Raw genomic sequence first — 25,754 nt, 5'->3', positions numbered from 1 at the left:
TCATCAGGAGAATAGTGAAAGATAACGTCAAGTATCTAAAGAAGCTGGAGGTTTTGTCACTTTGCTGAAACATGTAAACCGTGTTCTTACTTGGCTGATTAGACCTCTCCTCAGTTTTGAATGACATCTTCATCGCTCTCCTGTTAGTTTTATTCTACCTGTTTTTCATACTGCCAAACTAGATTCCTTTTTCTTATAATAGTTTTTTGACCATAATTAATATTACTAATTAATAGTTAACAATTATCATTAAATTCCCTGTGACAAAGGAAACAATAACTAAATCCACTGATTAACTGTTCCAACTGTAATTGCAATCGAATTCATCCCTGTCTTTAATAGTGTTATAAACCAAACTAACTGAAAACACCTGAATAAATAGACTTAATGCCACCATCATTATTATGGGAGTGATCAGTGACACCAGTGACATAAGATTCCTCTTAGTTTATTTGACTTGAATCATTACTTCTACTTTAGTAAATGAAATAGATCAATGAGTAGATAAATGCATTTAGAAATACAGAAAGTGTCTTCATGGGGAAATTATTCAACTATACAGTTTTTATTTATCTATTTAATCATTTGTTTCTGCATTTATTTAAACTTATTATTTGTCCTTCCTATATTTCACTTTAAATGTTACTAAAACTTGGACCCATGCTCTTCTAATAACTTCTAAGATCAGTATTCTGTGTTATTATTTAGTCCATATTCGGGGCGGGAAACATCGATGATCTCATCTGTCCGTTCCTGGCTGCGAAATTAGCTGTAGCCACGTTTTAGTTACTTTACTTTAACTGATCCGGATCTAAACAGGCTTCGTTTAAGGCTTCTCGAGAAGGATCATAACACTAACACTCACGAGAGAGTGAAATTAATATTATTTTCGGTTTTCTGGAATCAGCGGAGGTTAAATACTAAATATTAGCTAGCTCGTTAATTAGCATTAGCGGCACCTAGCTAGCTAGCTAACACTCGGGGAATACAGGAGAGAGGAAGATGGCAGCAGGGAAGATGTGCGCCAGGAAGAACAAGGAGGAAACTGCAGAGGTTTGATGAAGATAACATTGATAACATGGTTATTTACTCAAACTCTTTACATATGTATTGATTGAGATATTTAAGATAGTGAATAATGCTACCCATGACGTTTACAGTCAATCCTACTGTAATGTTAGCTTAAATGTTTACTCCTCTTAAAGAACATTGTTGTTGTTGTTGTTTCAAAGTGGACAGGGTTGTTCCTGAACGACCTGAAAACCCGGCAGGAGTCCCTGGTGTTTGTCAAGAGGATGATGGCTGTGGCCGTCTCCTCCATCACTTACCTCAGAGGGATCTTCCCCGAGGACGCCTACAGGTCCAGATATCTGGAAGGTGAACACACAAGAGGATGTACATTGTGCTAACACCGGATTTTAGTTCCACACAGCCACGTGGTTTTTAAATGCATTTACTACTGTCTATATTCTGTACAGAGGGGTTTCATAGTCTGTGGGCCTCCCCTCAGACAAAACCTTCAGCTCTGATCAATTCCTGGATACCTCCGGCACCGCGCTGATGCAGTTACACTCATCAACTGAGCAAAGATAGGTTAATATTGCAGTTTGACAGAACTCCATACTGCACCAAGAAGATAATAAAGGTCTGTTCGAAGGCATTTATTAGTTTTTGTCGGTGGGAAAGTGGGAAAAATAGTAAAAGTCCCTCAAACTACTCAATCTCTATCTCTTTAACCCAATCATACACATTTAGGTCACTACTGTATATGTGAACTCTTCATTTCCATTCACTGAGCCTCCCTGGAGACGCTCGCCTCACACTTTGAAAACCTCTGTTCTATACAGTAATCATTGCTGTTTTAGAACAACCAGTTTTTTAATAAAAGAGGAAAGAAATGACATTTTCTTGACCTTGAAATCACTGCAAATGGCCCCAGAAAACTTACTGACAATGCACAGACTTGTAAAATAGGTTAATTATAATATCATATGACTATGAATGAGTGTTGCTATATGATAAATGCTCTTTGTTTTGTCTTTTGTTGTTTTCCATTCCACCAGATCTGTGTGTCAAGGTTCTACGTGAAGACTGCAGCAGGCCTGGTGCCAGCAAAGTTGTGAAATGGTAATTATAATATTGATGCCGTAACACTCATAACACCAGACCAGACCCATTTAAAAAAGAAATATCCATTAATTTCCCTACATAATTTATTTCTTTATATTTTTGTTCCAGGATGATGGGCTGCTTTGATGCCATAGAGAAGCAGTATGTAAGTCAATGCATCTATGAATACTTTTACTTTATGTTTTATCTGGTCCTTTGTTTTGGATCAGTACTTCAACTATTTCTACTAACGTTCACTGTTATCCTGTCAACAGCTCCAGATTGTGTTCATTGGGGTACGTAAGTCAGCAGCACTTCTCTTTAACACTGTGTTTGCATGGAGACAAATGATAACTGTGTGTCATTGCCATCTAGGTGTACACCAATCCAGATGACCCCAATGTAAGTTCTCTGTTAAAATACTGAGTAGTTAATAAAAAAAAATATGAGTTTGATCAACACTAAGATGTATTCATCTTGTTTTGCAGTGCATTATTGAGTCTTACCAGTTCAAATTCAAATACACTGAGAAGGGACCAGAGATGGACATACTCAGGTAGGTGTGGACATACTATGATTGCGTTGGTCACATCGATGCTGCCTCCACATGCGGGCCGGTGGTGATATAATCTTCCTAAAACTGCAGGAACAATGACGTGAAGATGCAGGTGACGTTGGAGGACACCAAGAGAGCATCAGTTCTGCTCATCAGGAAGCTCTTCCTGCTCATGCAGAACCTCAAGGCCCTTCCCAGTAACGTCTACCTCACCATGAAGCTCTACTACTATGACGACAGTAAGATGCAGTATTTAACTATTACCTCAGAGAATCAATTAAAAACATGTGGATTGTGTAGTGAAAATGTGTCTTTCTGCTCTTCATTCTAAGTCACCCCTGCTGAATACCAGCCACCGGGCTTCAAGGAGGGTGAATGTGACAGTCTGTGGTTTGAGGGCATGGCTGTGCACTTCAAGGTGGGTGAGGTGCAGACGGCCTTCCACAGCTTGAGAGTCCGCGTGTCGGCCGAACAAGGCCGCATGGAGATACTTCAGGAAGGGAATCAGCTGAGGGAGACCAAGAAGGTTCCTCAGAAAAATCCCTCAGAGAGGGGAATGATCAAGGTGGGTTCAGGAAGACTAATACCTGTGTGGTCTCATAACTGAGGTTTTCAGTTCGGCACACATTGCTTCATGGTTTCATCATATCATTATTAACACCTCATTGCAGGCTCCTCCAACGAAAATATACAATGAAGACGATCTACCCTCTGAAGACGGTAAGTAAATATGATGGATATGAATATGAAGTGTGGAAATAGCTGAGGTGATTCACTTTTGACTTTCCTTTAAACAGAGTCTGCACAGTTCAAGAAACCCACCAGACCTGTGGCAAAGGTAAACATGCACAAAGGCCTGATCATAGTAGAATATGCAGGTTATAGAAAAATAAATTATAACAATTTAGTGACATATTGGAGCTTCTCTTCAGTTGTATCAGTGGTCAGTGAAAAGCAGAGGTGATAATCTCTCACATTTTCTCTATCTCAGAAACAAGCAGCTGCCAAAAATCCGGCGAGGAAGAAAAGAAGAACTTAGTCAAGGAGACAAGAGCGAAAGTCCAACACATGTTTGAACTATTATATTTTATTGTTATTTACAGACGGTGTTCACGTCACAATTTATATGATTTGATATGAGTTAAACAGGTCCTTTCTGTCATTTGTCCTCAAAAGCAAAATGTTCCTTTCACAGTTCTGATCCAAACGACACTGTAGCGTAACAGTTCTACAAGAAAAATACATCTCTATGATTTAAATCAACACAATGTTCAAAAGTGCTTTTCATTATTTTAGTACTGTGTGTATAAAGATATATTGATGTAGTTCAAGAAATAAAACTTGGTTGTAAACTTCGGTTTGTGTATAAAACTGTAAAATGTATTTGAAATTTAAGTCTCAAGAAAGTACTGAGCGAGGCAGAACTGCTGCAGTGCAATTTATATGACACAAAATGCAGCTCATATATGCTGAAGTAGCTAAAAGAAATTAGTGGTCATTAAGTATAAAACTGTCTCTAATTAGATTAATTTGGCACAGACAGTAATGTTCCTTTTCAATTAATACATTTTTCCAGCTCGTGTCACATTCGTATTATTCTACTTAGTTACCACAGTTTTTTTGTCTCAGATCACCTTGAGCCTTGTCACATTTTCCTCCAACTCACAAAATACTGACAAACATGGCTCAACATTCAAGGCGGACAACTGGAGCCCCGTGGATCAAAACTAGCTTCTAATCACTTGTGATCACTGATGTGTTTTTTCCCTGAGTGATGGATGAGATGTCCTGGTCCAGACCATCTGCTCCAGTTCTTCAATCCTCCTCCGTGTGTGTGTGTGTAAACTAGAAGAGACTGTCCACGTCGCCCATTTCCACAAACACCGACTTTAGCTGGGAGTAGTACTCTATGGTCACCTGGCCATTCTCCCGCCCTATGCCTGGTGAATGTAAACACTTAAAATGTTAAACTTTAAATTCCAATTACTGTGACTGGGTAGTAGTGAAACAGGGTTTTTGAATAAGGAAGCATTTTCCACAGAGGTCATATTAGCTAATGATAACGTGTTACACTTTACAAGGAGGCACAAAGTTTTACTTTAAGGCATATTCCAATTATTCATATTAATCATAACATCTATTCTTTAAAATTGTTGAAGACTGTTGCCAGGACAACTTAATGGGTGCAATCTCCAATGGGTCCTGTAGTGCTGCATGCAGACTGAAATAATGGAAATAAAAGTATGAATTTGGCTCCTGGTCTATGAGCAAACAACCAGACTGTACCTGACATTTTGAAGCCTCCGAAGGGCACCTGGACAGGAGTGATGTTGTAGTTGTTGATGAAACAGGAACCAGCTTTGAGGTGTTCGACAACACGATGGGCTCGCATCACATCCCTACAGAGGTAAAAAAGAAAAATATGGATAATACGTTTAAATGCCAAGGCTTGGCTGTAATTTGAAGAGGTTTACACAACACTACAGTGTTGACTTGAAGCTTTAGATTTGTAGGGTTGTAATTCATATAGGAGGTGGAGATATCTGTCAATACGGCCCTGTTTAAACCTGGTGTTAATGTCACCCCTGACATTGAAATGCGTCCTGAATGTGTCCTGTGACCGTTCGTGATCGGACCTCACTTCCCTGCTCTTATCAAATATTCCCTATGTCATTTGTATTCCCCAGGGCCCCAAGATGTTGTGTTCACCCAGTCTGAGTTTAGAGATGTGTCCAAAGTCGGTGGCCACAAACACATAAACGTTTGGTCACTGAGAAGAGTGAAAATACGTTTGATTAACGATGAAACTGTAGCAGGTCAGAGGACATCAGCTGAGGAGGTGGTCCTTCATATGTGGCCCGGGACGCATTTACGTTCACACAGCAAACAATGTGAAAACAACGTGGCCACATGCGTCCCAGTTCACCTCCCTCTGTGGTCTGAGTGATCGGATCTCAAGATGCATGAAGGATGAATTTGGATACATTCAGATTTGCACTTAATACTCCGCACTTGGGATCACATCACTCAGGACAGATGCTAATACCTAAACCGGGACTATGATAAGTAAAGAGGTGTGGTTGTGTGAACCACATCCATGTGCCATCAAAGCAGATGTCCTCAGGACCCCTCCCAGGGGCCATTAAAACAGAGCAAGGACCAATGTCCCAGAGGGTCAACTACACAGAGGGTAACCCCAGGACAGGTTTCACCTTGTCACTGGACCCCTGACTTCATAACAGTCTCCGCCTCTACTCTTTCTCCCCACGAGAGAAGGCTGTCCTCTCCCCAATCCTCCACAAGGAGGCTGAGCCTCTTCTCCAGCTCACATCTTCTCTCCCTCCAACTCTCGAGAGGAGCACAAATCAGCTCTATCTCACCACTCGCCCAAGCCTACGGCATATGTCTGCTGCAAACTCACAACTGAACTGAACTCAACAAACAAACTGCTGCACACACTCCGTCTTCAGTAACATCTGGCTTAATAATATACTGGCAGACTGTTTATTGATTCTGTGAGTTTAATTGATTTGTGGTGGTATATTTTGGACAATATTAGAAAGTAATGTTTCTGTTATGCTCTGCACGTCTTTGCATCAACAGTAACTCAATCACAACATAACTCTTCACCTCATTAAGGTCGAATTCCAATAGGGGAGTGTTATCTCTTGCCACCACCATCTTGAAAGCACGCTGACTCACACAGACACACACATGTATACACACATACCTATCTTGTTTGAATTGCGTAATTTGTGTTTTACTATATATTCTAATAAATGTTTTTAAAATGTTTCATTAATGTTGCATATGAATTTCGCCAACTCACTGTCAAGAACCCCATATCTTTCAATTAGCAACTATCTATATGGTAATTTATAGTTATTAATTGTTAATCAGAGTTCAAATTTGTTAGCTTTTGACTTAATCAATAAATTGGCTATCTTTCCTTCCTTTGAAGGGTGGTGCAGGAACTTTAATCAATTAAAATTATTTAAATAATATTAATATTTATCTTGATAACCAATTTATTGAACAGACCCATTTTATGGTATCGTTGGCATCATGGCACACATTATGCCTGGGTGGGAGTTGGCAAAGTTCATTTTAATTAGTAATTTTTATAATTTTTCCAATTAATGCCTGGTGGATGGCAAAAATTCAATTGTAATTATTTTCCTTTCCATTTTGGCTAACATAAATGTGCCCCGCATGAAGAGTTGAAAATCTAATTCTAAATTTGTTTTATTTAACCAAAATAGAATTAATAGTCAACCAAAGTTTGAATTAATCCACTAGTCTGCACAGGAATTCACCTATTACAAACAATCATGTGAATAATTATAAATAAGTTTTAATAATTATTCATAACTCCATTTGTCCTTTACAAAGTTTAACCAGTTGAATATTGTTGAAATTTTAAGAATTTTTATTATCACATTCAATGTTACTGTCAACAAATTTCAACTGTTATGCTTATTAGATCCTCTTCTTGTCTGGCTTTCCATACAGCCGTTGATAGAACCTAGCCACAGCGTCCCGCCTGGATTTATAGAACCTATTTACGCCTATCAGTATTAATTTTAACTGTTTAATCACAGTTGTTAGCTGTTACGAAAACCCAGGTCTGCCAACCAAAGCCAACCACTTTTTGATTTAAAACTTAAATCTAATTTTCAATTTAGAACCAACAATGGAAACCCTGTAGAACAATTTGTTTTCCTAGCACAGATGACCCCTCTATCCTAATTCATCAAAGTTAACTTCGTGAGTGTAATAAGAAATAGATTCTCATTAAGACAGGTGATGCAAACAGCATCAAAGGGTCCATTGAGATGCATGATTAAATTTCCACAGGCAACAACCTTGCCTGTCAGACAAAGCATGTGAACGGAGGTAAATGCCCTAGAGCGCAAAATGCTTTTCTTAGAGGTTCAAACTGCTAGTAAGAAAGCCTGCACTATTAGAGACCTGCCAGAGATCAGATTCATTTCACAGGAGATTGTTAAACTTAGATTAGAAGGCCGGCCTCATCGTTTTGAACCAATGCGATTCTGTTATTCCAATTCCTCTCATAGTGTACGGTTACTCCTTTCACTCCCAAGATGGGACAGAATCATCCGACCAAGTCTTATGTCACCTCCTGATCCTCCACTGAAGGAAGAGGTAACAGCTTCAACTCCATCTCTCTCTGAACTGATTGATGACATATAGTTATCTTCAAAACACATTGCCTCATATCTTCTCATCCACGGATGCATGACACATTTTCGTGCACAACTTCCAAAGGGGGCCTTTCAAGATGTTTTAACCTCCCCAACCAGAACCTGAGGGTGATGCGCCGGACCTCACATGTCGCTTTGATTTTTGAGTTTCTGCAAGATATTGAACAATTTGATCAGACAACTGACAACATTGATAATTATTTAGAACAGATCTCAGCTTTGTGTGCCAACAAAAGAAGAAGGTTAGACTTGTTAAAACCGCCTACAGCTGTTCACAAGTTAATCAGCTTCAGTGTCACAAGTAACTACACGCTCTAATACTAGTCGAGAATTCTGCAGATCCATCAACATCCATTAAACATCTGCGAAAATCCCAAGTATTTGTGAGGCATTTTATTTTCAGGAAAGAACACGGCCTAGAAGAAAATCACCTTCAAGTCCATGTCTCGTACATCATGTATACGCACACATGTTGTACTGATGAGAGAAACTTCAATGCAGATCGAGATGACAGGTGGCTTGGGAATGTTGTCACTTTCACTACATGCATCAAAGCGGTGCCATCTTCAATTCACCTCACAACAAAGGGTGACAGAAGGACATAGGACCTGGTATCTGTCCACCTTCCGATAGGCATTCAGCTGAGAACCACCTGAAATTCTGCTAGACATGACACTCAGAAGATGACGACAGCTCTCTGGTCAGTTTGATATGGTTATGACCGAGCACCCAGTGACAGGCAGTCCTCCTGACTCTGGCCCCAGCGCTGAGCACCATCAGAGCTCGCTTTCAAGAACCCGCTGACAGTGGTGTTAAGTTTCGAACTGTTTTGTTAGCAACAGAAACAAAACAAATTTGATTAAATATACACCATTGTAAATATGTTTGATCGATACTTTCATTTCATAATAATGAAGTCCATACCTCCATGTTAGACATAGCATATTCTTACAGAACAATGATACAGTCATTTGATCTTGAGATTTGAAAATTATGACAACCTTCGCAGAAAACCTGCTGAAATAAAATTGTTAAGTCTAACAGATCAGACTGAGTACTCATTGGGATCCAGGAGACAAAACTCTTGGACATTCAAAAATACCTTACATTGTCGTGCCCTCTTGCATCTTATCTTACAATTTACAATGTCTTATTTTTCCTTTTCCAACCTAGTGAAGAACAGTTATTCATATTGTATGTCATTGAATCTGAATTATTTGTCTAATTTAATCTTGCTTAGCCAAACTAGATAGTATACACAAATGCCAGATGTGACAATCCAAATGAACTGACAATGACTTTTCCAGCTGGACTAAACTTGTTCGCCCGGAACCCGTCAGTGGATCCTGAAGGGGATGTGGGCCATGGTTTGTGTGAAACCACACGAATGCATCAAACCGAACGCATGTCCCTCCAGGACCCTCCAGGCCATTAAAACCAGAGACTCAATGTCCGGGCATCAAACAGAGGTGGACCCAGGACACAGGTTTCAACTCCATTGGTCACTCTGGACCCCATGACCTGTGGTCACCGGGCCAATAAAGCCATTCTCCAGCTTGCCATCTCTCTTCTAAATCCTCAGAGAAGGCGTTGCCTCGTCCTGCCTCTTCCCACAATCCTTCCACAGGAGGGGCTGGCCTCTTCTCAGCTCACACTTCTTCCATCCAACTCTGAGGGAGCCAAAGGTGCAGCTTCGCTCATCTCACCAAGGAAACCTCGCCTCAAGCTCTACAACGTCCTGGCGGCTCTGTCCTCTGCAAACTTCAGCAACAACTGAACTCAACAGCAAGACACACTGAACTGCACAGCAACTTCCTTCCTTCCACGGACACATCTGGGCTTAATAATTATACTGGCTACAGACTGTTTATTATTCTGTGAGTTTATAACTTTGATTTGTGGTGTTGTGATATTTTGGTCAAGTTTTGAAATAATGTTAGTCTGTTATGTGCACAGTCTTTCGGCATCCAATCTAGTAACTTCAATTTGGCACACAGACACACACATAACTCTTCACCCATTATCTCGGTCGAACATTCCATAGGAAGGGTTATTTTTGCACCATCTTGCACTGACTCAAGACACACACATGTATACACATACTATCTTTTTTAGCAGACCGTATATTTGTGTTTTTATACTTTATATTTATAAATGTTTTTTCAAATGTTTTCATTAAGCATATTCAACCCTACACTGTCAGAACCCCATATCTTCAACATAACTATCTATATGGTAATTTTATTATAATTTAATTGACGGTTCCATTTTGTAGAAATGAAATCAAAATTGCTCTTTTCACTTCCGAGGTGGTGCCGGTAACTTTAATCAATTAAGTTATTTTAATATTTAATAAATATTATATTAATATTTTATCTTGATAACCAAATTTATTGATGAAGCACCATTTATGGTATCACGTTGATGCATCATGGCACAACAGAGTGGCGTGCAAGATAATGAGGCTAAACGAAGGAAAAATTAAAACATATCAGAGAGGGTCAGTTTACCAAAAATCAACCTAAATCCAGATTCTTCAGAAAGACATTCTTGTCTTTTGACCCCCCCAAACATTTATTGACCATTGAATTTGCCTTAGATGTCTCGTCATATACCAACCTGGTGAAAACTCCTGCAGCCAGACCCAAGGTGGTGTTGTTGGCTCTCTGCAGCACTTCCTCTTCCGTTTCAAAAGACAACACGGACATGACGGGACCAAAAATCTCCTCCTTCACACAGGTCATCTCATCTGTGCAGTCACCTGTGTGTGGATACAAAGACAGAGTGAACAGGTTTCTGGAAGAGTAAATACGGGCCTTCATATTTTCTGTATGTGCTGTATTCACAGAGGAATGTTTTGAATTCTTACCCAACACACATGGAGTCATGTAGTATCCACCTTTGAGTTTGGGGTCTGATGGGACAAAAACTTCACCTCCGCACAACAGTGTGGCTCCCTGGAAACAGGACAATTCACACTCAAGTCTAAGTTTACGCTGCTCTACACCAATCTGTTGACAAAGAAAAAAATCTGTTGTACCTCTTTCTTCGCCTGGTCCACAAAGGATAGGACTTTTTCTAGATGTGGCCGGCTGACCAGTGCTCCCATTCGGGTGGTCTCCAACAGTGGGTCCCCTATCTCGATCGCCTTGGTCCTCTTCACCACCTCCTCCACAAACTCAGGCAGAATATCCTTGTGAACAAACACCCTTGTACCGTTGCTGCAGACCTGTGAGACATTTGGCCAAATCTTAAGCTGCTTTCCGAGATGAATTGAACCCCAGGCATTTTCATATGTAAAAGGAAAAACTGTGAAAATGTCTAAAATATTGGGTCCGGACAGCTCATGTCTAAAAACACCACAACAATATGATTCCATGTGTAGATGGGACACACATTTATAATTTTTCAACACATGCAGATGCTAAATTGTTACGGTGTATTACTACAAACCATCACATATCCAAATCATTGCACACTACCTGGCCTTGAGACAGGAAATTGGCCATGAGAGCTCCCCTCACAGCGTTCTCCAGATCACTATCCGGGAATATGAGCAGAGGAGATTTCCCCCCAAGCTCCAGAGTCACTGGTTTCACTCCCTTAGATGCCATCTCCATGATCTGTGTCACATAGAAGAATACATCAATAAATTATTAGTCTGATCTCACTACATATTAGGACATCTATAAATCTCAAATCTTCCACAAACACAATTCCCGATCATGAGAGAATTTACTGTGTTATACATTTTATTATTTAATGTCTCCAATAAAACAAAGAAAAGTTGACAGGGTTTGCAGAGTTTTTAGTTCTACCGTATGAATCACACCGACCTTCTTGCCTGTGGGCACACTCCCAGTAAAGGACACCTTCGCCACATCAGGGTGGAGGCATAGGAAGCTGCCGGTCTCCTGGCCGCCCTGCACCACGTTGAACAGTCCCTCTGGAGCTCCAGCCTTAGCATAGACCTCTGCTAGCATGACGGCTGTCACAGGTGTCACCGGTGATGGCTTGAACACCATGGAGTTACCTGTTTTACAGAACAGAAACAAACATATATAAAATATATTATCTAACAAACTAGAAAGCAACGAGGTCTGCACGATTCTCTAAATTACATACAATTCATTATTAAATACAAGTAGCGGATGTGATTTAGGGACAAGACTTTAATTGTGAATGTTGGGGCTTGGTACATAAAGAAATAATGAAGATTTATGTGAGACGTGTCAGACTCATGACCAGTGGAATACGAATTCATCATGCTGCTGTAGTGCCATCTACTGGTGAAGAGCCATTATGTTTTTAAGGATTGCTCAGTGTAAATGTGTATACCCATCATTTCAATTTGGCTGCAACTACTCGATGTGTTTACGAATTGTAGCAGTTTATGTTAAAGAGCCAACACTAAAACAATTTAAGAAACATTAACAGTAAACCATAAGAAAAAAGTTTTTTCTTGAATTGTCTATTACTGTTCAGGAGTTATGAAACCATAAAATCAAAATTGTTAAGTGCTTTGTTAACTGTTGCATTGTGGGTTATCAAAACCCAAAAGATCCCCCCAAAAAACCCAAGTTTTCCTCAACTCATAAAACCTTTTATTGAAATATTTATAGTAGTTTTTGAGATATTCTGCACAATGACAAACACAGCTAAGCAAAGCATTACAATCCTAATAGGAAATGATTAAGGTGTAAAAACAGCAATAATTGATGTATTAATAGGTTTATGAATCCCATACCACAGGCCAGGGCTGGAGCTGATTTCCAGGCAGCTATTTGAAAAGGATAATTCCAAGCACCAATGCCAGCACAGACTCCTAAAGGCTCCCTGCGGGTGTAGGCAAAGGATCCTCCAGCTAACTGCACATGTTGACCTTGTCGAGAGAAAACAGAAGCATGGACATCAAAAAGAAAAGGCTAAATTGACCTTAAAAAAAGATTTGGGTTCTTGAGGTATTGAACATGGAAATCTGAAAAACCACAGACCACAAAAAACAACCACACAGACAAACCGATATGACAGTAGTACCTGTACCAATACCTATCAAATGTATAATTTAAATTAATTTGATCTAAACAACAAAGTCCACCAAATTGGATTCTCACACATTTAGTATTTTATAATGGGCCAATAGGTTCATTATATGATGGGCTTCCCCGCCTGATCCTGTAGTTGATAAAAATGAGGGATCAATTTGTTAAGTTGAATGGCTGCCATGACCTTATCTGTTATTTATTTGCCATGTGTCATTGAAGTGTTTGGGAACACACGCTTACCTAAGAAGTGAGGGATGTACTAACCTGCCAGAGTGCTGGCCAGCCCTGCGTAGTACTCTATACACAGTCTGGCAGAGTCCACATCCAGACGGGCCTCTGTGATGGACTTCCCATTGTTGACCACCTCCATTTCAGCCAGCTCCTCTCTCCTGCTCTGTGCATGAAGGTCAAGACAAACGTAATAAATGATGTTAGTATAGAAACTGGATGTACAAAACATTGAGGAAACTCGTCATGAACTTGGTAGAATCTATTATCCCCTACTGGGTTTCATTATAGAATTTATAGTAATCATATCAACAACAACATCCTGCTAACCAGTTTAGGTATTATGCAGGTATAAAAAAAAACATATAAGTACACAGAATACACACCTCAATTATATGGGCTGCTTCTATCATGATCCTCGCCCTGTCCATCCCAGACATTTTGCTCCAATGGCCAAAAGCCAACATGGCAGATTTCACAGCCTGATCGACATCCACAGCGCCACACGGCTCCAAATGGCACAGGACTCGCCCTTCAGTGTGAAATATTTAATCATTACAACGTGCATGGGTTAGATATAGAAAAACAACAGGTTACAAGGTTTCTATTTGACAAGATCATATCACTTCACTTGGTCATTGAATTTGTTCTGATTCAAAGTTGTGTGAGTGGGAATTAAATCTAGGCCAAATCCTGTGACACACTGCATGTAGGGGGACATTTACATCCTTATCTTAGTGATAAGATAAGGAGCATGGTTGTGACCGACCAGTGGGTTGAATTCAGGCTGTGTGTAAGTTTAAATGGGGTTAATATGACTGATTTAAAGTGAGGAACCTGGCCACGGAGATCCTAGATGATGGATGAGACTGCAAATCGAATAGACAGGGAGCTAAGCAGGCTGTAATAACAAAAGGTGGGGTCACGTGTCTTTGTTCTAATTCATTGAAGCTCAGGGAGCATAAAACTGGTTGCATATGGATGAAGTGGGGTGTACATGAATGGATAGACAGGATATTGGATATATATATAAGTTGGGCAACATTTCCAAAAACTTTACCAAGATTAAAATGTTGATATTAGTCTTGATAGTGATAATTCTGACGATAAATGTGAAATCATTATTTCTTTTAGGACTGAAAAAAACGTTTTCAGGTTTGTGCTTCTTGAAATATTGATTTCTGTTCAGGAGTTATGAGCCAATATGCAAAGTAAAATGCCAAAATCCAAGTTTCCCTCAGCTCATCTAATTTTTTTATGGCATTTTTTTTGCTATTCTGTCCATCATGTCATGAAATAATTTAGGTGTTGTGCTCTTTATTATGGGCAGAGAATGATGACGCTTCATAAACAGCAAAACACTGTACAAATCTGAGGTAGAACATAAAAGCCAATGATGTATTCAAATCTCCTCACCATTTTTGCAAAAGGCATAAGCAATATATCGATATAATATTGAGCTTTGTAATATTGCTATTGATGAAAATGATTTCACCCAATATTTATTGTTATTGTTGTATTGCTGAAACGCACATGCATGAATAACAAAGTGTAAAATATAAATACATGGATTATGCAGAAAAACAACTTGAAGGTTTGCATTAGTTTTGACCTGATATTCTCTCTTAGGCCTGACATCACCAGACAGACTTATTTGCACAGCAGCGTCCAAAGTCCAGTGTCAGTAATGTGAAAAGACGGAGCGTTTCGTTTCAGAGTTGTATCCTTGTATATGTTACCTGTTGCAGGCTCGTACACACTGTCCTTGGTGTATTTCCCCTGACTTGCCCTCCTCTCCCCGTCCCAGAAGTTCAGCGGGACTGTGACTCCCACTGAGCCCGAGGAGGCGCACCGAGCCGCCGCAAGCGAAGCGGCAGCGGACCGCCGCAGAGACACGGTCCCCCTCCGGAGCAGCAGCATCCTCACTCCGGCACTGGAGCTGGAAGATTAGCCGATAGCTGCTAAATACACCGTGTGTTAATGTCAAGTAAAACCTCATTACCTAAAAACCATAAAACCATAAAACCATAAAACCTACAACACGTCAACAAGAGGAGCATGGGTTCACGCTAGCTACTTTTCTTCCACTCGTCAGAAGTTTGTGACGCTTCCATGATGTATTTAAGTCTTTGTAGTAAACGCATGTACAGGAATCTTCACATTAAATGTACTTTAAATGATAAAGAACAGAAAAGTAACGGTTCATTAAACGCTTCGCCAACTTACTTTATTTTGCTGAGGCTCCAAACAGGGGGGCGGGGCAAAGTGCGACGCTAGCTGGTTGAAATCCGGCAGCTGCAAAAGCGTGACAGACGATTGGGCGGCTTCACCGTCAATCACACGGACACAAAAAAAAATCAAAAATCAATATGTTATATACAAACTGATAATCTGATTGAATATGAGCCCGATGCGGATTAAATGTAGCACGTGTGGAAATATAAGTGAAAACTAAAATAAAACTGCTCGGACGTGAAAGTGACGTGGGCGTGGTGGGAGGGGCCTCGCCGCACTCATATTCCATCCCGGCGGCTCAGAGCGGCACTCAGCAAGTATGGCCGGAGACAGCGAGACGCATCTGAAGGACCGCGGCGACAACACCAGCGTGGTTCGACAGCCTTTCCTCATCGGTGTCTCCGGGGGCACCGCCAGCGGCAAGGTCGGACCCGCACCCAGCCGCCTCGGCCGCTCTCGCGACCTGTCACGCTTAGATTTCGAGCTAAACGACGGCGGCGGCTCGGCCGGTGTCCTAGTTGGCCGCGTGGCTGCGAGCCAGTGATTGACAGCTCTGTCATCTGTCTGAGCAGCCGGCTGCGCACCAGCTCCGCTTTGAATTGACCTGCTTTCACACCGCTCGTTATTCTGACCCGTTTGTTCACCCGGTTTAACCTCCCCCCACCACCCCTTTGTACAAGATGGCAGTCACTCTCTGCGCCGGTCTACCCTTTGTACTACGTGGATATCTGGGGGGGGGTCTTAGCTCAGCTAGCCGCCTAGCACGAGATTCCATCACATGCTAGCTTAGCACCGCCGGCTGCGCTAGACAATAGCCGGTGCTAGCTTCCCCCCCTCCGAGGGGCGCTTCACCGTGTTTGTAAACACGGCCCGACCTCATTTGTGTCCTGTCTACAGTTCCCTCACGACGATGCGGTATGTATCGTTAAATTGGCCTCGTTCTGTGGCGTTTCGTGTGTTCCCTTTTAGTCCCAGTGACCCGGTGTGACCGCTGACGTCCAGTAACCCAGATGCTGCTGTGATGACTGTAACTCGGGCGCCAGCGGGAGAAAAGAAAAAAAAAAGCTCCGATGGGTTATCTAGTCGCGCCCACGTCCCATTGTTCTGTTATAAGTAGATAAAAACACACGAGGTAAATCCGCGTAGTGTGCTATCAACCGGGATTATATTAAAGCGAACAGATGGTGTTTTTTTTAATACGTTTATTAGGGCGGACTGCATCACACCGGCCCTGACCCGCTTCTCGATCCACCGACGTGGACGCACACGTGGGAGACGTCACTGTATTTCTTTGTTTGCCTCTGACTGCCTCACCGCTTTCAAACCGGATACACCTGAGGGGGGGGAAGCACTGATCCGTTTTAGTTTCTACCGGCTGCCTGTTTTCTCCGTTTCACTTGTAGCCTCGTGTCTTCCTCCATAGAAGCGTGACGACTCTCCAACCTTTTTTTAGTTCCATCCCAACCACGGTTCCGTAAACCAATCCCACCCACTGTCGCCCAGTCACTGTTTTGCTTCCTGTAAACTCGTCACTAGGGGCTGGAGGAGGCTGGTCTGTGGTGGTGTGACGCCACACTAGTCCTAGTTCAGATTTAATTGGGATGCTGACGTCTGTCCCCGGGTGTGAGATCCTTCTCTTCGGGAACCGGATGATGTAATTTAGTTTCCCCCTTGTGAAGGCGGCCACCCTCAGCTCCGCGAGGCAGCAGCGCACATTGCTTTGGATTTCATAAGCTTTGCGTCTGGACCCTTTTTTAATGTTAGATATGACAATGTTTTCTTTGATCATCACTAAATAGAACAATATTCATAATTAAGACGTTTGCTGACAGGTGTTTTTATCAATCAGCTATTTGCAGATAAATGTATATTTTAAAGCAAAATTACCCACTTTGTATTAATAACAATATGCCCCCCCAGCAATAATTTTACAGTGACAAAAGTAGAGACAGGAAAATAAAAACTATTGCTAAACAACAATCTTTTTCAAAATATCATAAGAATATTCTTTGATTCATTTTCTTTATAAAAAAAACTAGTCATTGTGATTTGTTGGCTGATGCCGTGGACTGCAGCACTGAATGCCATTGTGGTTCGATCGGCGGTGACTCAGGCCCTCGCAGCTCGGATTGTTGCATTTGAATGTGTTGACACAACCACCCAGCTCCCGGCTGGGGGCGTCCAAATTCATCTGTAGCAGTTTCATGAACACAAAGGTGGCACAGCCTCGCAGGGCTGAGGAATGCCCAGTCAGCACCGGGCGTCACTTAGTGTGGGGGGGTCATTGAGTACAAATGTGGTGGGACACAGGGCACTGAGTTGGTGACTTTAGGTGACCTCTCATGCCCACACGTCATAACTCCTAGATGTACATGACTGTGGGTTAAACTGTTAATTTAGTTTTTATTTGGACTGAATATAAAGTAGTTATCCTAACCATGCTTTCACTCATTCTGCTACTGGTGTTCCTGCAGATGTAACCGTGTGGCCCTGAACATTTTTAGCCTCCGTTTATCTATCAATCCTTTTTCAATCGGGCCACCCTCTCCAACTGCCATCTCTTCTCTTTCTTTCTTTTCTACCAATGCAGTCGTCGGTATGTGAGAAAATCATGGAGCTGCTAGGGCAGAACAAGATTGACCACCACCAGAGGCAGGTGGTGATCCTCAGCCAGGACAGTTTCTACAAGGTGCTGACCCCAGAGCAGAAGGCCAAGGCTGTGAAGGGACAGTTCAACTTTGATCATCCAGGTATGAAACCACTCGTTATTGCTGGCACACTGCTGGGTATAGCAGTAAACTACTTGTAGACCATTTGTGGGATTAATGGTATTAATAACTGAGTCTCCTTTCATGCTACACATATTAAAAATAGAACTCGGGTGGTCATTTCAATTGCAGATATGATTAAACACAATGCTTAAAGCAGCTGCCTTGTGTTTTGCCCTGTGCGTTGGTACCATGTGGAGATTTTTCCCCAAATATTCTTGGCAGTGGCGTAGACTCCATTTCTGGCGTCTGACTTTGCCCCCTCTTACTTTGCTTCCTTTCTCGGCTCATTTTAAAAGCCCAGCGTCAGCAGGCTTTTCTCAGAGGCAGCTGCTCTGGGACTCAGACTGAACCCAACACGTGCTACACGGATGGGATTCCTGCGCTACCAAAGGTGCAGTGTGAGGGTCCCACGTGTCCCTGTCTGCACACTAAGGCAGAGCCAAAATCTTTTGAACCTCCAGTGGTTGCCATCGATATCCAAATTAGTATTTTAATAATTATATTAATTCCCACATACAATCTAAACTGCTCATGAAATAAGCACAGTAATCCAACATTATTCTTTATGCATCAGTGCTGATTATTTTCGGTTATTCATAGAAAAGGACATTTAATCTAGGTGTTATCTTTGTGCGCCTCATGACAGTCATGTTACAAGCAGTGACATTAGGCAAGTTAAAACTACACTTGCAAGATGTCAATCGCCTGGAATATATTCAAAATGTGCAAAGATGACCTCCCAAAAAGTCACGTTAAACCTGCAAACCACCTGAAAACTAAAACAACCGAGTCGCCTGACGTCTCCTGAAACCTCTGTTCTATCCTGTATTACTGATGTTAATCTGACATGCATGCAAATGCATAATTCTTACTGCATTTCCAAGCCACAAACTGGTGTTCAGGGCAACCATTGCACACTAAATGAAGTTAAGTGATGCGTCATCCGATTAACACAGCTTTGCCTTTTCTTGTCCCAGATGCCTTTGACAATGAGCTAATCATGCAGACACTCAAGGAGATCCTGCAGGGCAAGACTGTCCAGATCCCTGTATATGACTTTGTTACTCATTCCAGGTAAGCGCCCTTCTTTGTTTCCTACTCAGTGACCATGGCCAGTGTCCCTGCAGGTTGACACACTTTCTCTAGAAAGATGTCTGAACCCAGTCACTGACAGTACGGGTACTTTTCTTTGTGTTGTTCTAGGAAAGAGGAGTTTATCACGGTGTATCCGGCTGATGTGGTCCTGTTCGAGGGGATCCTCATGTTCTACTCGCAGGAGATTAGAGAACTGTTCCAGATGAAGCTGTTTGTTGACACAGATCCAGACACACGCCTCTCCCGCAGAGGTGTGTACTGAGAGTGTGAGAACTGCAGAGCAGGGCACCTCCCAACATTTGTACTAATAACCAATAATTACTCTTATTAAAAGACAAAAGTAGATTTGTTTGCCACCGCAATAGGCTCTCCCAGTTCTCCACTTAACTCTTGCATTGAATACTACTGTGTTTTTAAAATTTTTTAGTATTTCTATAGTTTGTTGAAAGCTATTTATATTGTCTTTTGTCTTTCAGTTTTGAGAGACATCAGTGAGCGTGGACGAGAGCTGGAGCAAGTGCTAGCTCAGTACATTACCTTTGTGAAACCGGCCTTTGAGGAGTTCTGTTTACCAGTAAGTGATCTAACTTGCATCACATCTGTGGTTGTGCACAGTCTGATTGATTGACCGACCGTCATGGCCAATATTAGCAGCTAGCTTTAGCTTAGTACGATGCAATTGTGTCCTTTTGATATTTAATGAGACATTAAGAAACGTGTCCCACCAAGTACTCTGAATCACAATCGTTTACTATCAAATTTAATAGATCCATGATAAAATGTTTTTATCTATTTAGGCAATTTATCACACTATATAATCAGATTATTATTTTTAAATAATCTGGCTATATTGTGCAGTACACATCTGATGAAAATAATGTCTTGTCTTGCAGCTTGAGCATTGGTTGACCTTTTTTCCCTTTTTTTTTTTTCCTATTAGACAAAGAAGTATGCAGATGTGATTATTCCACGAGGAGCAGATAACCTTGGTAAGGGCAAAGTGGAAGGGACATGGCTTATTACCTATACTAAAGTCGTGTGTGTATATAATTATATTCAGTCTATGATTTTGACCAGGAAGAATGTGAGGAATTGGATGATGTAAAGACGACATCTGTTTTACTAGTTTTATACTTTCTAAATGCCCACCATGAGTCTGATAGTGTTACAGACAAGTAAAGCTAAATCAGTGCCGTACTCTTCAGTCCTCTGAATAACCATCTCGTTCTGTTCTCTTCCTGCAGTGGCGATCAACTTGATAGTACAGCACATCCAGGACATTCTGAACGGCGGGCTGAACAAGCGTCACAATGGCTGCCTGAACGGCCACACTACCCCACGTCAGCGGAGGACCTCCGAGTCCAGCAGCCGGCCTCATTGACCTCGCCACACCTCTCTTCACAGTGCGGAGAGGGGTGTGGGGGTTGTGCTGTAAATACTGCCCGTTGAAATCACTGTATTTAAGAAAAGTGTGAAGGAAAAAAAATGTTAAGAATTGAAATGCCTTTTATTATACGATGACTACTCTCGTTCTTAGTTCCTTTTGCCGTAATTGTTGGACGTAGGATGCAGATTTGTCAGGAGGGTAAAAGAGAAGCTCTTCTCGAGATGAGACCATATGGGTTTAAATTGACCCATTCATTTTTCTCCCAGATTGCATTGTTTTTTTTTTTATGTATCCCCTGCTGCTCCATGGAAATTCATGCCGATAATGAATAAAAGAGGGGGAAACCTTTTTTATTTTATTTTGTAATGTCTGATAACACTTGAACCCCTAATGCGTGGGGGAGTTGGATTAACGTTTGGCTGAGTTCCAAACGAGAAGTATATGGAATAGAAGATGAGTTAAGCAAACCAGGATTGCACTCTGTATTTGTACTGACAATCTTGGCCCTGTTTCCTACCTTTTTTTATTTCTCTCATTGTGTTGTTCAGTGTAACGTGTCACACTAGAAGTCTGTTTACTACACAAAGTGTCCACCATGTTGATGCTGTGTAAAGTCTGCAGCAGCAGAAACACGCCACATGATTTTCTGTACTGATGCAGAATAAGGCCGACAAGTGAGCGGCTAGAAGGTGCAAATGCATATTGAGTCCAGTGTTGTGGTTATTGATACAGGTTCGGGACGCTTAGCCTATTGTATCTCGACTGTCCCTCTCAATACATATAATACACCTACTCCTGTCTCTTTATAAAGGTACTTAAATCTCTTACATTTAGATGGGTTTCAAAAGACAGAATCAGCCCTGTTGAATAAGATTAAATTATGATGTATACTCTCAGGTTGATTACACCATTAGGTTTGAGACGTCAGAATTAAAAGACAAGGGTGTTCAGTGCCACAGCAATATCAGCTATTCCAGGTGTGTGGCCGTTAATAACCAGGACCCACCGCAATGCCTCTGCAAAGTTGCCTCAGGTTTCGCTAATGTGTACAGCCAGTAGCAACCAGTTTCCATTATAACACAAGGTTACAATAAAAGCTGTCGAATCCATTTTGTATTCCACGTGCTGTATTTGTTATGTAAAGTGTATATGACTGAATGATTTGTACTATGAGATTTGTACTGTACGGCTGGTGAATTGGCCGCAAGGAGTATTTCGATGATTTACAGGATTTTCGTCAAATTGCTTAATGGTCAATAAAGTGATACAGCCCAGAGTATCTGTCATGAGGTTTGATTCCTAGGTGGAATGTGTGAGTGTGTGCAAAACAAAGCTTCTCACAAATGTAGGTCAGTCAGTTTCCCCTGTGGCCGCTAGAGGGCGCAAATGACTGCTGCGTCTGCTCCGTTCACATGCTGACGGATTTTTGAAGATTTACATACATTATGCGGCTTTAATACGAAAGAAAGAACGAGAAAACAAACCTTTGTCATTCACAAAACATAAAACAACACGCTCCTATGACCCACACTGTTTAAATGTGTCGTTATCGCCCCTAACTACAGCAGAACGAGTCCAACAGCAACCGAGAAGTTAGAATATACGAGGAGTGCGTGAACGCAGCGGGGGGAGATCCAAGATGGTGGTGCGTACCGACATGCTAACGTGTTTCTGCTGTAAACTCTGCACAGGGGGAGATTTTGGGTGAACACTAACATCTCATTTTAACTCGACAGAAGTTCGGGCTCCAGTTTAAAGCCACTCTGGAGAATGTGACCAATGTTCGGCCGCTGGGCGACGACTTCCGCTGGTTTCTGAAGGTGGGATAGCTGCTGTCAAGCTAGCATGCTAATGTACTTACTCTCCTCAGTGTGCTCACCGTGTTGGTTTGTTTGGAGAAACAACTGTCATCACCCATGTTTGAATAAGCTAACGTACACTTTGCTAATGCTACTGTTGCTAATGCTACTGTTGCTAATGCTAATGTTTCTAATGTGGTAGTTATACTGAAACACTTCAATCTACACCACTTCACCGACTAATGCTAAAACGCCCACATTTATTACATTACATGTGATTTGGCGGACGCTTTTATCCAAAGCGACTTTGGAACCAACTTGTTGTTGTCATAAAAATCTAGATTATTAGTTAATAGTTTTGTTCTATTTGATCAAGATCTGATCAACCCGATCATTTAAAAATGTATTTGGGAGTTTACTCAGCCTCCATCTCTTTTACATTACATTTGAAAATGAGGAGCGTAAGTCATCTATCTTTTTTGTAAAGTAGTTGACACAGTGGCATGATAGAAGGGTGGAAGGAGGAGGGGGACTGGGGGGGGGTCAAGGAGGTTGGAAAAGATGGAGAAGAGTTTTTTTGGGGTTCGAAAATGAGGATGGAATTCTAGTTTGGTAAAAAAGAGCTTTTGGCAGCAGAGAAAGAGGAGAGAAGAGATTGATAAGTGAGCAGGTCCTCAGGGTGATGTGTCTTTACTGTATTCATGACATAACTTGATGTATTTTTATTTTCCTGCCTCGTATTTGTCACAGCCTCTTCTTTTCTGTCTCGCTCACACCAACTCTGTGATTTCCTGTCTTTTTCTCTTTCTTCAGCTGAAGTGTGGGAACTGTGGCGAGATCCCAGACAAATGGCAGTATATAACCCTCGTGGTAAGAATAAAGACCCTTGTGTCCATAACCTTATGTAATAATCCCACTCGTGCACAATGCATCAATACGTGTGTGTTCTTTCTTGAATGTTTCCGTAGGAGAGTGTGCCGCTGAAGGGAGGAAGAGGCAGTGCCAGCATGGTGCAGAAGTGTAAACTGTGCTCGAGGGAAAATTCAATCGGTACGAGCCGACACGCTCATTTGAGTTGCATGCTCTGCCTTATCTGAGGTAAACACTCATATGTCAACTGTCTCCTCACAGATATCCTGGGCGACACAATCACGCCATATAATGTAAGCCCAAAGTCCTGTACCTCTGTACTTCATGAGATTTTCAAAGTGCAGCTCTAAACTGTTTCACTGGAGGCTCAGGGAATGGGAGTGAAAAATATCACGTCAGTTATCAAAAGGAGATCATGTAGAATCACCCAAATGTGTGTGATTTGATTAAGGAGTAGTTTGGGGATATTTATTTTCTATTTTCCTCACTTAGTCAGACTAATAAATGATCGGACAGACATTCAGAAATTGTGTGAAACTTAGCAAGTAAAGTAAGGTGGGTATGGGAAGGTCCTTTTTCCAAGCTTTGTCAAACGAGATGCCCACAGTCTCAGACGTAGGAATTATTTGTTAATCTACAGTGCAACTGTATTGCACCCAAATACTCAGCATCCTGTCAGTAGCTGCCAGTCAAAGCATCACAGATGGTGAGGAGAGTAAACCTTCTCCTTTTCACTTGAGTCTTATTATGTGACAAATACATATTTTAATGTCTTTTGATCTAACGTATATTGTAACAAACTCCCTGACAGCCTTTTAAGCAAATCATGAAGATAGAAATGCATAAAACAACATCCATAATCCAATGGTCAGATGCTGAGTTTTAGATTGTTTTAATAAAGAGCAGCAATATTAGGAATAAAGGGCCTCCAGACCCCTTTTAGAAAACCCTTAAACTTTTAAAGCAAATCTGACAAATGATGTTACCTACTGATAATATGTTGAGTGTAACATCTTAGTTTTCCAGCAAATAACTTTGTGTGTCCAGAGATGTTTGTTTGTCTGAGGATGTTTGTTTGCTGGGTTGCAGGCTGATGACAGTGAAAGCTTCAAAACAATGGTGCAGTTTGAGTGTCGAGGCCTGGAGCCCGTCGACTTCTATCCACAGGTGAGAAGCTTTGCTTGAATAAGGGTTTTACTGTGTTTGTGTGTGTGTTGTGTGTTTAGTAGTTGAAAGGTAAGACTGCTGAACTCAGGTCAACTTAAATAACTTTTAGTTTAGGATATGTGAGTCTATTCTTCAATCGTCAATGAACAGTTTGCCCCAAAAAACAACATAACGATTCAATCGCTAATGTCAATCAACCATCACGTCCAAACATCACTTACATTTCACTTGTAAGTGCTACTCCATAAGAAACAAGGCAGACGTATTTGACAGTTCTCTCAGATTCAGGTTGATCTGTTATCAAATACCAGGGAATGTGTTCCTGCTTCAGTATGCATTAACTTGGATGTGTGATGATGCATTTTATCTCCTTCTAGGCTGGATTTGCTGCACAAGGAGCAGAGTCCAGGACTCAGTTTCCTGAAATTAACTTACAAGAAAAGGTAAGAGCAACTTGTCAGTCAGACTTCAACAGTTTCTGTGTAGTTTTTGTTTGTCGCACAAGTGTTAACATTTCAGGGAATGTTTGACTTGAAACTGAATTTCAATCGTTGCTGCTGCACTGTTGGCTGAGGCTAAAGTTGTTTCATTCATCTGTGCGCTTTGCTTTAGACATCGATTTTCTGAACGCTCTGAAAGTGATTTTCATTAAATCAATGTTCTGAACTTTTCAGGACTGGACAGACTACGATGAGGAAGTCAAGGAGTCGGTGGGAATATATGAAGTCACCCATAAGGTCATCAAGTGCTGATGTCATGGACGAATGAACACTGCGGCCAATCACATGCAGGCCTGGTTTCCTGGCAACATGGATGCTGAAGATGCTTCGGTGGCTTGGGTTGGTTGATGATGAACATTGAGAGAAGTGGAATAACAACACAGGTTGAAACATACACACATTTTGGATTGATGAATGTGCCCCAAGGACAAGTTTTTTTTTTTTTCAATGCCTCAATAAAATTGAAGGGTGAAAATTGTGTGAGGTTTTTCTTTGCTTTCATTCCCTTATTATCATTTGTAACATTTGTAAGTAAGTACTTAAAGCGTATAGGGGGCCTAACTGTTGGAAAGTAAAGTAGTCGAGTCAACTTGAGGCCACATGAAACAATATTATTTGAAAATTCTGGCAGCAAGTCAGCAAAAGAATCCTGAAAAGGGATCTTTATGTTGGACTGAGCACAGATTTTCCTAATACTACTTGATCAATATTAAATGAGGAGCTGCATTTGTGCAACCTTAGGTTAAGAGTTAGAAAGAAAAGAGGTC

At 41.3% G+C, this 25,754-nt stretch overlaps 4 protein-coding genes across 9 annotated transcripts; 3 read left to right on the top strand and 1 right to left on the bottom strand.

Moving 5' to 3' along the window:
• Nucleotides 1-697: 697 nt before the first annotated feature.
• Nucleotides 698-4,021, top strand: zte38 (zebrafish testis-expressed 38). The gene is made up of 12 exons (XM_035170419.2): nucleotides 698-1,053; nucleotides 1,233-1,377; nucleotides 2,064-2,127; nucleotides 2,239-2,275; nucleotides 2,385-2,405; nucleotides 2,485-2,511; nucleotides 2,598-2,665; nucleotides 2,756-2,904; nucleotides 2,998-3,230; nucleotides 3,337-3,385; nucleotides 3,463-3,503; nucleotides 3,657-4,021. Exons 1-12 carry the CDS (start codon nucleotides 1,003-1,005, stop codon nucleotides 3,702-3,704), a joined length of 933 nt encoding a protein of 310 aa, XP_035026310.1. The 5' UTR covers nucleotides 698-1,002; the 3' UTR covers nucleotides 3,705-4,021.
• Nucleotides 3,733-16,948, bottom strand: aldh9a1b (aldehyde dehydrogenase 9 family, member A1b). 5 transcript variants are annotated; one of them, XM_035170412.2, is made up of 13 exons: nucleotides 16,713-16,948; nucleotides 15,390-15,487; nucleotides 14,903-15,102; nucleotides 13,550-13,695; nucleotides 13,200-13,329; nucleotides 12,638-12,772; nucleotides 11,727-11,923; nucleotides 11,373-11,513; nucleotides 10,931-11,119; nucleotides 10,760-10,847; nucleotides 10,510-10,651; nucleotides 4,952-5,064; nucleotides 3,733-4,605 (listed from the first exon to the last, which is right to left on the bottom strand). In XM_035170412.2, the coding sequence occupies exons 3-13, from the start codon at nucleotides 15,081-15,083 to the stop codon at nucleotides 4,511-4,513; spliced, it is 1,557 nt and encodes a 518-aa protein (XP_035026303.1). In that variant the 5' UTR covers nucleotides 15,084-15,102; nucleotides 15,390-15,487; nucleotides 16,713-16,948; the 3' UTR covers nucleotides 3,733-4,510. The 5 variants fall into 5 exon arrangements, with proteins under 5 accessions (XP_035026303.1, XP_035026304.1, XP_035026298.1 ...); XM_035170413.2 differs by having other exon boundaries at nucleotides 16,771-16,948; XM_035170407.2 differs by having other exon boundaries at nucleotides 14,903-15,124; nucleotides 16,713-16,947.
• On the top strand, nucleotides 15,671-21,927 carry uck2b (uridine-cytidine kinase 2b). Of its 2 annotated transcripts, none has more exons than XM_035170421.2 (7): nucleotides 15,671-15,822; nucleotides 17,989-18,148; nucleotides 19,147-19,243; nucleotides 19,373-19,515; nucleotides 19,741-19,838; nucleotides 20,205-20,253; nucleotides 20,509-21,927. In XM_035170421.2, exons 1-7 carry the CDS (start codon nucleotides 15,718-15,720, stop codon nucleotides 20,643-20,645), a joined length of 789 nt encoding a protein of 262 aa, XP_035026312.1. In that variant the 5' UTR covers nucleotides 15,671-15,717; the 3' UTR covers nucleotides 20,646-21,927. The 2 variants fall into 2 exon arrangements, with proteins under 2 accessions (XP_035026312.1, XP_035026313.1); XM_035170422.2 differs by lacking the exon at nucleotides 15,671-15,822 and adding an exon at nucleotides 15,855-16,313.
• A 216-nt stretch (nucleotides 21,928-22,143) lies between these two features.
• On the top strand, nucleotides 22,144-25,465 carry czib (CXXC motif containing zinc binding protein). Its single transcript, XM_035170425.2, has 8 exons — nucleotides 22,144-22,296; nucleotides 22,388-22,471; nucleotides 23,264-23,320; nucleotides 23,419-23,500; nucleotides 23,582-23,613; nucleotides 24,410-24,487; nucleotides 24,865-24,930; nucleotides 25,162-25,465. Exons 1-8 carry the CDS (start codon nucleotides 22,291-22,293, stop codon nucleotides 25,237-25,239), a joined length of 483 nt encoding a protein of 160 aa, XP_035026316.1. The 5' UTR covers nucleotides 22,144-22,290; the 3' UTR covers nucleotides 25,240-25,465.
• The last annotated feature ends 289 nt before the right edge of the window (nucleotides 25,466-25,754 follow it).

Source organism: Hippoglossus stenolepis, chromosome 11, assembly GCF_022539355.2.
Source record: "Hippoglossus stenolepis isolate QCI-W04-F060 chromosome 11, HSTE1.2, whole genome shotgun sequence".
NCBI classification, from domain to species: Eukaryota; Metazoa; Chordata; class Actinopteri; order Pleuronectiformes; family Pleuronectidae; genus Hippoglossus; species Hippoglossus stenolepis.
The sequence above is the reverse complement of the archived record's forward strand: the minus strand, read 5'-3'. Positions and strand labels throughout refer to the sequence as shown.